Source organism: Zea mays, chromosome 9, assembly GCF_902167145.1.
Source record: "Zea mays cultivar B73 chromosome 9, Zm-B73-REFERENCE-NAM-5.0, whole genome shotgun sequence".
Taxonomy (NCBI): domain Eukaryota; kingdom Viridiplantae; phylum Streptophyta; class Magnoliopsida; order Poales; family Poaceae; genus Zea; species Zea mays.
The window spans coordinates 5,782,309-5,797,358 of NC_050104.1; the positions used below are offsets into that span (position 1 = coordinate 5,782,309).

The 15,050-nt window shown below is 46.5% G+C and overlaps 1 protein-coding gene across 1 annotated transcript; it reads left to right on the forward strand.

Annotated features, from left to right (window-relative positions):
- The first annotated feature begins 10,915 nt into the window (after positions 1-10,915).
- On the forward strand, positions 10,916-14,368 carry LOC542497 (NOD26-like membrane integral protein ZmNIP2-3). Its single transcript, NM_001112047.2, has 5 exons — positions 10,916-11,168; positions 11,288-11,512; positions 12,898-13,092; positions 13,209-13,270; positions 13,834-14,368. The coding sequence occupies exons 1-5, from the start codon at positions 11,001-11,003 to the stop codon at positions 14,087-14,089; spliced, it is 906 nt and encodes a 301-aa protein (NP_001105517.1). The 5' UTR covers positions 10,916-11,000; the 3' UTR covers positions 14,090-14,368.
- The last annotated feature ends 682 nt before the right edge of the window (positions 14,369-15,050 follow it).

Genomic DNA, 15,050 nt, shown 5'->3' on the forward strand with positions numbered 1-15,050 from the left:
TTCTTTACCCTGCTCTGAAAATACTTAAGGCCAGCCGGCGCAGACTGATTTTATTGCCTTCTCTGTCCCTGTCTCGCTAGCTTTAATTTCCCTCTCGGCCAGCCAGCCATGGGCATTGCGTTGCGTGCCATCAACCAGAGCTAAGTGTACCTGCAGCTGCTACGGAACGAGGCGAAAAAAGTGGCCAGGCCCGACGACGGTTGCTTCAGCTCGTGTGGCTTCTGCACGCGCGTGTTCGTCAACGCGCGGCGTGGCCAAATCACTACGGGAGAGATGTGGAATGGTTAGCTGCGGCATCCGTGCAGTGCTCGGTTATCCCCATTATTAGCACAAGAATCACGAGCCTGATCTGTTGAATAATTAGACAAATTCCAAATTAAATTCCGAATATAAATCATGACCAAATCAGAAGAACTGAAATAAAAGCCAAATCAGATGATGCGTACTGATTAGACTTACCGATTGTTGGCGCGCGCCAGGATCAGATGGGTTGACGAGGTCAGCAGATCACGAGCAGTCGCGTGAAGACGCTTCCCAAAAACCTTATTCGCCCTCTCCCGGTGCAGGATCTAGAAGACGAAGGGTTCCGGAGACCTGCTCTCCTGATCGCAGATGCACCTCTGCGGTCGGGACGAAGGGAACTAAAAGGCGGCTCAGCTATGAAGAGAGGCGAAAGCGAACTGGGATCTGGGATGATTTGGAGGCTGGCTGCCGGGCTCCTTTTATAGGACCGAGTCCGCGACCCCAGTGCTTATCCGCCCACGAAAATCTCGCAATCAGTTGAGATTTTATAGGGATCGGTTAGGATAAGCGTAACAGCCAAGAAACCAAAAAATCAAACGGCAAAAGGTAGCCGCGCCCCCGCAAGGCGAGGGGCCGGATTTCGGCGGACCATTCACGCGCATGTCGTGCGCCCGCGCCCTTCGCCCCGCCCCGCCCCGCCCCGCCCCGCCCCGGCCAGGCCAGGCCAGGCCAGGCGAGGCGAGGCGAGCGAGCGCGCGCGCGCGTGTGGCTCTCCACACTCTCTCCTCTCATCCATGACTTGGTGAGTGAGTGTGGCTTCCATATTTAAGTTAGCTCTACTCCACAAGAGCTAGCAATATGGTGCTATTGGTTCCACCTATCCCTTTGCCATCCACTTATATGGGCTTTTGAGATTTTCCTGGGATTTATTTGAATAACTTAATTGGGCCAAGCCCATAAATCCTAACAATCCCCCACCAGATCTCAAATGCCCATCTGCAGTTTTCGCCACTGTTCACTACTGTTTAATATACTAGTTTTTCAGCAGAGACTGTTAAGTTGAACTTCCGCCTAGAACTCCAAGTTACACCAACCCACAACTTGGACAATGGACTATGCCTTGAATTGCAAGTTTTGCGTGAATGGGTTTCACTTGAAGTCATGACTAGTACTTGGCTACCAGTAGTCCCCTTCTCGGGTGGAGCATATACGTCGTACTCCAAGGTCTCTTCATGAGTTTACTAGAGATCACCCAGATCTCATAGACTGCGACGTTAGACAGTCTAACTCATATAGGTGTGTTCTTTCAAGAATGTTCTGCAGGACAACATCTTCGCTAATACAAGCCAACAGAACACATTAAGGCACAAAGCCAACCTGCCTTACAGCATTTGAGAGTATTGCATCTTTACTTAGAGAGGGTCAAAGGTTACTCTCCTCAGTTCACCAATGGCTTGTTCTTCCCAGGACCTAATTCACGGGATCTCCGATCACATAGACTGGGTTTCCACCATGGCAACTTTATTCGGGTCTCATACCCATCTCTCTCGATGCGATTTCTATCACATTACGTGGTAGTCCCTTGGTAAAAGGATCTGCCAGATTCTTATCTGTTGAAATATAAGTCACACTTATAACTCCGGAGTTTCTCAACTTTCTGACAGACTTCAATCGTCTTTTGACATGTCTTGATGACTTTCCATTATCCTTAGAACTCGTCACTTTAGCAATCACTGTCTGATTGTCACAGTTCATAAGGATAGCTGGTATTGGTTTCTCAACCACCGGCAAGTCCATCAAGAGTTCACGCAACCATTCTGCCTCAACGGTTGCTGTGTCAAGTGCAGCTAGCTCGGCTTCCATGGTTGACCTCGTCAAAATGGTCTGCTTGCATGACCTCCATGATACCGCACCTCCACCAATAGTAAAGACATAACCACTGGTGGCATAAAGCTCGTCTGCATCAGATATCCAGTTCGAATCACTATATCCTTCAAGTACTGCATGCTGACCAGAATAGTGAATTCCATAACTCATTGTACCTTGCAGGTAGCGCATAACCCGCTCAAGTGCATGCCAATGATCAGTCCCGGGGTTTGACATGAACCTACTCAATTTGCTCACAGCAAACGAGATATCGGGCCTTGTTGCACCAGCAAGATACATGAGTGAACCGACAATCTGAGAGTATCTCAATTGGTCTAAACCAATTCTCTTGTTCTTTCGCAGTGTCACACTGGGATCATAAGGTGTTGAAGAAGGTTTGCACTCAGAGAAGCCAAATCGCTTCAAAACCTTTTCAACATAGTGAGATTGCGAGAGAGTAATCCCACCATCTGCCTTAATCAGCTTGATGTTTAGAATCACATCAGCTTCTCCCAGATCTTTCATATCAAAACTCTTTGATAGAAAAGACTTGACTTCATTGATCACATCAATGTTTGTGCCAAATATCAATATATCATCAACATATAAGCACAATATAACTCCTTCGCCCCCACCACAGCGATAATATACACACCTGTCTGCCTCATTAATGGCAAAGCCTGCAGACGTTAGAGTAGTGTCAAACTTCTCATGCCACTGCTTTGGTGCTTGCTTCAGACCATACAAAGATTTCAATAACTTGCACACCTTGCTTTCTTGACCCTTTACTACAAATCCATCAGGTTGTTCCATATAGATTTCCTCGTCCAGCTCTCCATTAAGAAAAGCTGTCTTTACATCCATCTGATGAACAAGGAGACCATACGAGGCAGCCAAAGAAAGTAGTACTCGAATAGTGGTCATTCTAGCAACAGGTGAGTAAGTATCAAAGAAGTCTTCTCCTTCTTTCTGAGTATAGCCTTTAGCCACAAGCCTAGCCTTGTACTTTTCAATTGTACCATCAGGCTTGAGCTTCTTTTTAAACACCCACTTACAACCCACGGGTTTGCATCCATAGGGTCGATCAGTGACTTCCCACGTACCATTTGAAAGAATAGAGTCCATCTCATTATGAACTGCTTCTTTCCAATCATCTGCATCTGGAGATGCAAATGCTTCTGCAATGGTAGTAGGAGTATCGTCCACAAGGTACACAATGAAATCATTACCAAAGGATTTTTCAACCCTTTGTCTCTTGCTCCTTTTAGGAGCATCATTGTCATCCTCCTCTAGGACAATTTCATGTGGCTGTTCAAAACTCTCAATAGGTGTATTATGTTCAGGAATTATCTCAGAAGAGTATCTAGAATTGCTATGAATGTCTTTCATTGGAAATATATGCTCAAAGAAAGTAGCATCACGTGATTCCATAATAGTATCAACATACACATCAGGAACTTCAGATTTAACTACTAAAAATCTATATGCTATGCTACACGAAGCATATCCAAGAAAGACACAATCCACTGTCCTTGGACCAAGCTTGCGTTTTTTATTAATTGGTACATTGACTTTCGCCATGCACCCCCAAGTGCGCAAGTATGAAAGTGATGGTTTTCTCCCAACCCACTTCTCATAAGGGGTTTTCTCTTCTTTGCCCATAGGAATTCTATTCAGAACATGACATGAAGTCAGGACTGCCTCCCCCCACCATGCCTTAGATAAACCAGAAGTGTCTAACATGGCATTCACCAGGTCAGTCAACGTACGGTTTTTCCTTTCAGCAATCCCGTTTGACTCGGGTGAATAGGGAGGAGTCCTCTCATGAATAATGCCATGTTCTGCACAGAAATCGTCAAAGACTTTGGGAAAGAACTCACCACCACGATCTGATCTAAGACGTTTGATCTTTCTCTCTAGTTGGTTTTCAACCTCAGCCTTATAGATTTTAAAGTAGTCTAAAGCCTCATCTTTAGTTTTTAGCAAGTATACATAGCAAAATCTAGACGCATCATCAATCAATGTCATGAAGTATCTCTTACCACCTTTTGTCAACACACCATTCATCTCACAAAGATCAGAATGTATGAGTTCTAGTGGTGCCAGGTGTCTCTCCTCAGCAGCCTTATGAGGCTTTCGAGGTTGCTTCGACTGCACACAACTATGGCACTTAGAACCTTTGACTATGGTGATATTCGGAATTAAACTCATGGTTGCAAGCCGAGACATAGAGCCAAAATTAATATGACACAAACGAGAATGCCAAATACTCGCAAGATCATCAACATTAGCACAAATATGGTTCACAGACTTATTATTGAAATCTAACAAAGAAAAGCGGAACAAGCCTCCGCAATCATAGCCTTTACCAATAAATTGTCCAGACTTGGACACAACTAATTTATTGGACTCTAAAACTACCTTGAACCCATCTCTACATAGAAGGGTTCCGCTAACGAGATTCTTGTGTATAGAAGGGACATGATGCACGTTCTTCAGCTGCACGATCTTTCCCGAAGTAAACTTCAGATCCACCGTGCCAGTGCCATGAACAGAAGCATGTGACCCATTCCCCATTAGCACGGAAGAATCCCGGGCGCCCTGATAAGAAGAGAACAAGTTGATGTCAGAACACACATGAACATTAGCACCAGTATCAAGCCACCAGCTAGGTGATTGAAATACTGAGAAGATGAAAGGTAAATTACCATACCCTTTGTCTTCCTCATTGCTAGCGACCACTGTGTTGACATTGCCCTTTTTGCCACGGCGATCCGCTCGATCGGGACAATCCTTGGCAAAATGACCCGCCTCGCCACATGCGAAACATGTCAATTCAGCCTTGTTCTTCTTCTTCTTGAAGTTGGTAGTTTTGTTGGGCTTGTTAGATTTTGGCTTTCCTTTGCCCTTGTTGTGGTTCTTCTGAACCATGTTGGCGCTGGAGTGGCCCTCGCCTCCTTTAGATCCCGTGTCCTTAGCCCGAGCTTTCTCCTCAACATCCAGAGACGCTATCAGATTTTCAACTGATATCTCCTGTCTCTTATGCTTCAGAGCTGTGGCGAAGTTCCTCCATGTAGAAGGCAACTTTGCAATAATGCATCCGGCCACAAATCGGTCAGGAAGGACTATCTTAAGGTGGTCGAGCTCCTTGGCTATACACTGTATTTCATGAGCTTGCTCTACAATAGAGCGATTATCAACCATCTTATAATCATGAAAGCTCTCCATGATATACAGGTCACTGCCAGCATCTGATGCACCATACTTAGTAGTAAGTGCATCCCACAACTGTTTCCCGTCTGTGTACTGCATATTCGCATCAACCAGACGGTCAACAAGGGCGCTAAGAACGGCTCCCGTGAACATAGTATTGGCATGGTCGTACTCTTTCTCCTGTTCAGGAGTCAGTGGACCCTCAGGTCTGCCTTTACTAACATGGAAGACATTCATAGCAGTAAGCCAGAGCGTGGCCTTGACTTGCCATCTCTTAAAGTGCATACCATTAAACTTTTCTGGCTTCAGCGCGTCGGCAAAAGCAGCCATAGAAAAACTAGGAAATTGTCTACAATAAGGTTTTTGGATTGTTGAATAATTAGACAAATTCCAAATTAAATTCCGAATATAAATCATGACCAAATCAGAAGAACTGAAATAAAAGCCAAATCAGATGATGCGTACTGATTAGACTTACTGATTGTTGGCGCGCGCCAGGATCAGATGGGTTGACGAGGTCAGCAGATCACGAGCAGTCGCGTGAAGACGCTTCCCAAAAACCTTATTCGCCCTCTCCCGGTGCAGGATCTAGAAGACGAAGGGTTCCGGAGACCTGCTCTCCTGATCGCAGATGCACCTCTGCGGTCGGGACGAAGGGAACTAAAAGGCGGCTCAGCTATGAAGAGAGGCGAAAGCGAACTGGGATCTGGGATGATTTGGAGGCTGGCTGCCGGGCTCCTTTTATAGGGCCGAGTCCGCGACCCCAGTGCTTCGCGCCCCCGCAAGGCGAGGGGCCGGATTTCGGCGGACCATTCACGCGCATGTCGTGCGCCCGCGCCCTTCGCCCCGCCCCGGCCCGGCGAGGCGAGCGAGCGCGCGCGCGCGTGTGGCTCTCCACACTCTCTCCTCTCATCCATGACTTGGTGAGTGAGTGTGGCTTCCATATTTAAGTTAGCTCTACTCCACAAGAGCTAGCAATATGGTGCTATTGGTTCCACCTATCCCTTTGCCATCCACTTATATGGGCTTTTGAGATTTTCCTGGGATTTATTTGAATAACTTAATTGGGCCAAGCCCATAAATCCTAACATGATCTTGGGTCACTTTCTGAATTGATACGTATACGCAGAGAAGAAAAAGAAACGCTCGCACTGCTTTCCGGACACCATGTCAAGTGTTGATGCCTAATTAAAACCAGATCAATTAGTGCTAGACCGTTCAGGCTGTAGTAGATCGAACAAAGCAGCAGGAATATCACGCTGGCTTACACGGTGAAGCTTGTACGAAGATCTATCTATAAACGACCAAATTTGATGACTCAACCGAACACTCACTTATATCCAAATCAACTCGATCTCCTTTTGTCGACTGTGTGCCAACCGGTAAATCTTCATTTCCTATATCCCTATAGTCGATGAGTGATTGGGTTTTCCATAGATTTGGCAATACATATCTCGTACAATAAACGACCAAATATGATAACTCATGCGCCGTTGCTGAGCGGCATGTCTTGTAGTCGAACCAAATATTGTGAAATTATAGTTGATGAATAAGGATCCTAACCCAATATGATAACTCATGCGCCGTTCCTGAGCGGCATAATTTTTTACTTTAGTTCTTCTGATTTGGTCATGATTTATATTCGGAATTTAAACTAAAAATTGTCTAATTATTCAACAATCCAAAAACCTTATTGTAGACAATTTCCTAGTTTTTATATGGCTGCTTTTGCCGACACGCTGAAGCCAGAAAAGTTCAATGGTATGCACTTTAAGAGGTGGCAAGTCAAGGCCACGCTCTGGCTTACTGCTATGAATGTGTTCCATGTTAGTAAGGCAAACCTGAGGGCGCACTGACTTCTGAACAGGAGAAAGAGTACGATCATGCCAATACTATCTTTACGGGAGCAGTTCTTAGCGCCCTTGTTGACCGTCTGGTTGATGCGAATATTCAGCACACAGACGGGAAAGAGTTGTGGGATGCACTTACTACCAAGTATGGTACATCAGATGCTGGCAGTGACCTGTATATCATGGAGAGCTTTTATGGTTATAAGATGGCTGATAATCGCTCTATTGTAGAGCAAGCTCATGAAATACAGTGTATAGCCAAGGAGCTCGACCACCTTAAGATAGTCCTTCCTGACCAATTTGTGGCTGGATGCATTATTGCAAAGTTGCCTTCTACATGGAGGAACTTCGCCACATCTCTGAAACATAAGAGATAGGAGATATCAGTTGAAATTCTGATAGCGTCTCTGGATGTTGAGTAGAAAGCTCGAGCTAAGGATACGGGTTCTAAAGGAGGCGAGGGCCACTCCAGCGCCAACATGGTTCAAAGGAACCACAACAAGGGCAAAGGAAAGCCAAAATCTAACAAGCCAAACAAAACTATCAACTTCAAGAAGAAGAAGAACAAGGCTGAACTGACATGTTCCGCATGTGGCGAGACGGGTCATTTTGCTAAGAATTGTCCTGATCGAGCGGATTGTCATGGCAAACAGGGAAATGTCAACACAGTGATCGCTAGCAATGAGGAAGACAAAGGGTATGATAATTTACCTTTCATCTTCTCAGTATTTCAATCACCTAGTTGGTGGCTTGATACTGGTGCTAATGTTCATGTGTGTTCTGACATTAATTTGTTCTCTTCTTATCAGGGTGCTCGGGATTGTTCCGTCCTAATGGGGAATGGGTCACATGCTTCTGTTCATGGCACTGGCACGGTGGATCTGAAGTTTACTTCGGAAAAGATCGTGCAACATGTCCCTTCTATACACAAGAATCTCGTTAGCGGAACCCTTCTATGTAGAGATGGGTTCAAGGTAGTTTTGGAGTCCAATAAATTAGTTGTGTCTAAGTATGGACAATTTATTGGTAAAGTCTATGATTGCGGAGGCTTGTTCCGCTTTTCTCTGATAGATTTCAATAATAAGTCTGTGAACCATATTTGTGCTAATGTTGATGATCTTGCGAGTATTTGGCATTCTCGTTTGTGTCATATTAATTTTGGCTCTTTGTCTCGGCTTTCAACCATGAGTTTAATTCCGAATATCACCATAGTCAAAGGTTCTAAGTGCCATAGTTGTGTGCAGTCGAAGCAACCTCGAAAGTCTCACAAGGCTGCTGAGGAGAGACACCTGGCACCTCTAGAACTCATACATTCTGATCTTTGTGAGATGAATGGTGTGTTGAAAAAAGGTGGCAAGAGATACTTCATGACATTGATTGATGATGCGTCTAGATTTTTGCTATGTATACTTTCTAAAAACTAAAGATGAGGCTTTAGACTACTTTAAAATCTATAAGGCTGAAGTTGAAAACCAACTAGAGAGAAAGATCAAACGTCTTAGATCAGATCGTGGTGGCGAATTCTTTCCCAAAGCCTTTGATGATTTTTGTGCAGAACATGGTATTATTCATGAGAGGACGCCTCCCTATTCACCCGAATCAAACGGGATTGTTGAAAGGAAAAATCGTACGTTGACTGATCTGGTGAATGCCATGTTAGACACTTGTGGTTTTATCTAAGGCATGGTGGGAGGAGGCAGTCCTGACTTCATGTCATGTTCTGAATAGAATTTCTATGGGCAAAGAAGAGAAAACCCCTTATGAGAAGTGGGTTGGGAGAAAACCATCACTTTCATACTTGCGCACTTGGGGTTGCATGGCGAAAGTCAATGTACCAATTAATAAAAAGCGCAAGCTTGGTCCAAGGACAGTGGATTGTGTCTTTCTTGGATATGCTTTGTGTAGCATAGCATATAGATTTTTAGTAGTTAAATCTGAAGTTTCTGATGTGTATGTTGATACTATTATGGAATCACGTGATGCTACTTTCTTTGAACACATATTTCTAATGAAAGACATTCATAGCAATTCTAGATATTCTTCTGAGATAACTTCTGAACATAGTACACCTGTTGAGAGTTTTGAACAGCCACATGAAATTGTCCTAAAGGAGGATGACAATGATGCTCCTAAAAGGAGCAAGAGACAAAGGGTTGAAAAATCCTTTGGTGATGATTTCATTGTGTACCTTTGAGAGCACCTAGAGGGGGGGTGAATAGGTGATCCTGTAAAATCAAACACTAAATAGCCACAAAACTTAGTTATTAAGGTGTCAGCGCGACTAAGTGGTTTTGAAGCGAGTTCTTGTGGATAAAACAATCACAGAGAAGGCAACACAAGAGACACGCGATTTTTATCCCGTGGTTCGGCCAAGTAACACTTGCCTACTTCCACGTTGTGGTGTCCCAATGGACATGGGTTGCACTCAACCCCTTTCAAGCGATCCAATGATCAACTTGAATACCACGGCTTTCTTTCTTATAGTCTTTTTCCCGTTTGCGAGGAATATCCACAATTTGGAGTCTCTTGCCTTTACAATTGAGATCACAAAGAAGGCACAGAGTAAGGTCTTCCATACTAGAGAATTGGTAGCTGAATTGTTCCTCTAGATCATCTATATGTTGTGCTGCAACTTGGGGGAGTGGCTCAGGAGGCCATTCCTCCCGCCCATCTGCATCTTGGTCAACAACATTGTTATTCACAAGGGATTGTTTAGGTCAAACCCTGCATTTAAAGTCGGTTGCCCTAGACCTATAAAATGAAAAGACAACTCATGTCCATTCACATGATGGGGAGGGATCAGATCCTCATCTTTAGGGAGTGCACCCAATAGCTCTTGTTCAATTACTTCACATTGGATTGTCTAAGAGAATCCCTGAAAACCCCTCCGAAACACAGAAGACTATGAATTGCAGGACCTCTTCTAGAGAAATAACCCTGGCACGCACTAGCAGTATCGTGAGATTAGCATTATCCACTTCCCACATGATAAGTCCCCAAATTATCCAATAGCATTCTTTATCTATGTGATTGGTTGGTTGGCCGGCTGCCTCCAGGCCCGCGACGTCTCGTTGACCTTGCGCAGCGTCTGTTTGATTAACTGGAGAGGAGGGTGGCAGCCTGCACGCAGCATAGGCATTTTTTCGCTTGATTGCCTGCATGCGCAGAAACACACCTATCATGCGTACCCAGCGGTCCAGGTTAGCTGGAGACCGGCGCTCGACGCCAATCAACCAATCACGCAGCATGTGTTCTTGCAAATCCCACAATCATCAGCCAATACTCCCTGTTGAAATTCACTGCCCGAAAGTTTCATGCTTCATTGTGTCTGATTACAATGAAAGTGAAACCATGTGCTGCCCAGCCGGAGATGCCCGATCAGCAGCAGCTAGAGCAGCAACAACGTAAGTCTTCAGCCGGGGGAAATTTTTTTTTGCCTGCAGCAGCGATGTAAACCCACGGCCGGTTGCAGACTTGACCACCACTCCACCACCTGCCACAGCAAGTCCCAGTTCCCACGGGACGATCCATCCGTCTCGCCCGCGCGCTCCGCAGCCACAAGCGCAAAGGCAGAGCACACAGTTCTGTGTGCTTGGCAGTGCCCACCACCCGACGACGTCCCCGTCGTCCACCGGGCCAGGACGCGGACGGCTCGCGGTCTCGCCCGGCCGGCCCGGCCCTTCCGATCCCTCGCGCCACGCCCATCTATAAATACATAGCTGCGCGCTGCGGAGCTGAGAGCAGGCAAACACCGAGCGCAGCTAGCATCATCGTCCTGAGCTGCTTGCATCTCCCAGCGGCCAATCGAGCTGATAGCCTATCCATCATATGGCTGCCTCTACCACGTCGAGGACGAACTCGCGGGTGAACTACTCGAACGAGATCCACGACCTTTCCACCGTGCAGGGCGGCTCCGCGGCCGCCGCCGCCGCCGCCTTGTTCTACCCGGACAGCAAATCCATCGCCGACATCTTCCCGCCGCACCTTGGGAAGAAGGTAAACTGATCGAGATGCCACTGACGACGTACTTACGTACGTACGGCCCATCTCTCTTGCGTTGCGCGTGCATATATAGCATAACAACACGTACGCATACATGCATATGGGTATGGCAGGTGATCTCGGAGGTGGTGGCGACGTTCCTGCTGGTGTTCGTGACCTGCGGGGCGGCGTCCATCTACGGCGAGGACAACGCGCGCATCTCGCAGCTGGGGCAGTCGGTGGCGGGCGGCCTCATCGTCACCGTCATGATCTACGCCACCGGCCACATCTCCGGCGCGCACATGAACCCCGCCGTCACGCTCTCCTTCGCGTGCTTCCGCCATTTCCCCTGGATCCAGGTACGTAGCATGTACGAGCTAGCCAGCGCCGCGCCGGCCCTTCTTCTTAATAATCGGTTTAATTGATTCGCCTTTTTCTCTCTGCTCTTAATTGTTTCGTCGTCGTGCGTCTTCGTACGTCCCTGCAAACGCGGATGGAAGTGCACACAGCTAGCTTTCAACGTGTTGGCATCATATATATTATTTCTTTTCGCGCGAGGCCGGTAGCTAGCTAGCTAGCTCTTAATTTCGTTCGCTGGGCTATTTCAGTCCACCTTGTTATGCACTTGGCTAGCCATCTCAGGTAAATTAGGATTTAGCTTAGCTACGACGATATAGCTTTTCCGAGAACAACGTGGAGGTGGAGTGTAGACAAAAAAAAAAAGACTCGACAGCATGAAATTAAATAGGTAAGCGTACGAAGAACTAGGTAGATAGAAAGGCAAACCAACTATTTACCAGCTGAGGGCCTATATTGTTACATACAGTATCTACCAAAAAAAAAACTGAACTATAAACCAGAAGGTAAACTATACAATTAGCTAGCTCTGTCACCAGAACTGGCCTGACGTTCGAGTTGTTATTAGTGAGAGGATTAATTACATGACGATTACCTGGCAATTTTCACGGCCTACGTTTTTCAAGAAAAAAAAACAAATAAAAAGCGCTTGTGTACGTGCGCCCTATATGGCTATATATATATATATATATACAACAGATGATTAAAAGAACTACTGAGGCCCTGTTCGGTTGTTCCGGATTGTAGCCCCAGATTAATTCATAGCTGGATTACTTCTCTAATTTATATAAATTTTGATGAGCTAGAATGAATCCAGCCTTATTCCAGTACAACCGAACGGGGCCTGAGAAAACTAATGCATGCAATGGCGCACGCATGCTTCTTACAGCGAAGCCCTCCATTATTAGGCCCCACTTATATGCATCATGCATGCATGGCCACCCGCCGCGGGCGTCGTACCCCGCCGGCCGGCGGCGCCGGGGTTGACATTCTCGCGGCTGTTTTTTTTAGAGCCACAGCCTTCCGTCGGAATATATCCTATGGCGTGCCCATATCGATCCAACCAACGATAGCACACCGGCATGCGCCTCGCTGTGAATGCCCGGCGGCCGGCCTGATTCGACGGACGTGGCGCCCCCCGTGCACCGATCGATCGTGCCCATCCCATCACGTCACGTCACGAACGCCGAGCGGCTTATTTTGATTTTGGATCCGTACGTCGGCCCCGCAGGGCTCGATGGACGGGCGCCGTGCAGCTTTGCTAGCTTAATTTGGCTAAAGATCAGCCGCACGTCATGCATGCACGCATGCATGCGGTTTTGTTTTGTTTTGTTTTTTGATGCGTGAATAATTATTTGTATTTCGTCCCAATGCAAATGAATCCCAGGTGCCCTTCTACTGGGCGGCGCAGTTCACGGGGGCCATGTGCGCGGCGTTCGTGCTGAAGGCGGTGCTCCAGCCCATCGCCGTGATCGGCACCACCACGCCGTCGGGGCCGCACTGGCACGCGCTCGCCATCGAGATCGTCGTCACCTTCAACATGATGTTCGTCACCTGCGCCGTCGCCACCGACTCCAGGGCGGTCAGTACATCTACATCTATATCCCTGAATGCAGCAGTCGCGTTCAACGTATACCACGTTCTCTAGCTTATTGGCTGTTGCTTCAACTTTGTTTTTTTTTTTAATTTTGGCTGCAGGTGGGTGAGTTGGCCGGGTTAGCAGTCGGTTCCGCGGTTTGCATTACGTCCATCTTCGCTGGGTAATATGAGCACCAACAACCACGAATCACGCCACGTCACACTAACCTAATTACGACGACCCTCATTAGCAAGGACGACATTACTGTAGCACTGATCGCGACGAGTTAATTCAAACATGGTAGACTTTCGACAAAGGGCTACTAGCTAGCTAGCTAGCTAGTACTAGTAGAGTAGTGGTGTCACACTGAAGACATCGTACGTCTGCATAGAGAGGTCCTCGCGCGGTAGCTAGGACGAAAGCAAGCGCGCGAAGCGACTTTATAAGCTGAAATGACGTTGTTCTTCGGTATATATGACCCAGCGGCATTTTTCTCCTTTTTTTTTAAAGAAAAAGGCTTTACAACTATCCATATAGAATTTTAAAAATTCTCTGACCCTAGTACTAGTGTTGATAGAATACATGCATGGAACAAACCCGGGATTGCTGGCTCTAGCAGTCTAGCTAGGCGGATCACTGCAGACTGCACACACATGCATGCACTGAGCAGCCACTCACACACACACACGTGTACGTTTAAGCTAATTAAGACGTACGTGTGGGGGAAACGAGTGGCATTTGCAGGCCCGTGTCCGGCGGATCGATGAACCCGGCGAGGACGCTGGCGCCCGCCGTGGCCAGCAACGTCTTCACGGGCCTCTGGATCTACTTCCTCGGCCCCGTCGTCGGCACGCTCTCCGGAGCCTGGGTCTACACCTACATCCGCTTCGAGGAGGCCCCCGCAGCCGCCAAGCCCGACACCCAGAGGCTCTCCTCCTTCAAGCTCCGACGCATGCAGAGCCAGTCCGCCCTCGCCGCCGACGAGTTCGACACCGTCTGACGCCCGCCCGCCCGCCCGCCCGAAGAGATCGAGTACTACTGTGTGTGCTCCCTCGCTCTGTTCAAGATCTCAGGTGGGAGAGAGCTATAGCTAGCTGCGCGCGCGCGTGTGTGCTGGTAGGTACATAGTCCGTGTACGCGTACCTACCTACGTGTTTGTGTTTTTTGTGTCCCGTCGGCCGTCGCCTACACCACGTAGCAGCGGATCGGAGCAGTGTCACATGTTTTTATGTATCTTCGGCTTTGTGCCACGTCAGAGTTGCAAAGGTTAATTGATGCAGCCGATTATGCTTGCCCGTGTTGGTTTTTGTCTATTGTACTTGATATACATGTTCTTTTTGTCATGTACACAACTTCGACCATCTAATGTGTTCTTTTGAGAGATCTCTAAGGGGTTAAATAAAAAAATCAAGGGACGTCTCTTTGTGAAAATTCTATCTTTATACGACTATCTCGTAACTATATTTATAATATGACAAATTTTAAATACACCCTATATCATATAGTATTTTATGTATAAGATCCATGGGCTCAAGGTTCTACATGTCTTATATTGTAGTTTTTTCCTTTTTATAATAAGATTATGTATAACTTCATTTAATGCCTCATCTTGAGGGATCGTTAAGAGATAAAATGAAAAAAATATAAGAGATAGTGTCTTCGCAATGCTCGTCTTTACATGACTTTTCGTACATATTGTTTTTAATTATATTTATAATGTTATTGATTTTAAAGAAAAGACAGTTCATTGTATGTAGTCTTAAGGGCGTGTAAATCCTAGATACTATATTGCGGTTCTCCGAATACTCGATACACCTAAGAAACTTATTCATACAACCTAATGTATCTGAGCTTTGTATCTCATTCACTAAACCCCTCAAAACACAATTTATTTATGTGAGTATGGATACAATCGTATCTTAGAATTCTAGAAAACCATGCTAAAGACGTTTCTTTACGAA

Coding starts and splice junctions, on each gene's coding strand:
- LOC542497 (NM_001112047.2), top strand. CDS start 11,001: ATGGCTGCCTCTACCACGTCGAGGACGAACTCGCGGGTGAACTACTCG. Junction 11,513..12,897: donor GCCATTTCCCCTGGATCCAG/GTACGTAGCATG, acceptor AATGAATCCCAG/GTGCCCTTCTACTGGGCGGC. Junction 13,093..13,208: donor TCGCCACCGACTCCAGGGCG/GTCAGTACATCT, acceptor TTTTGGCTGCAG/GTGGGTGAGTTGGCCGGGTT.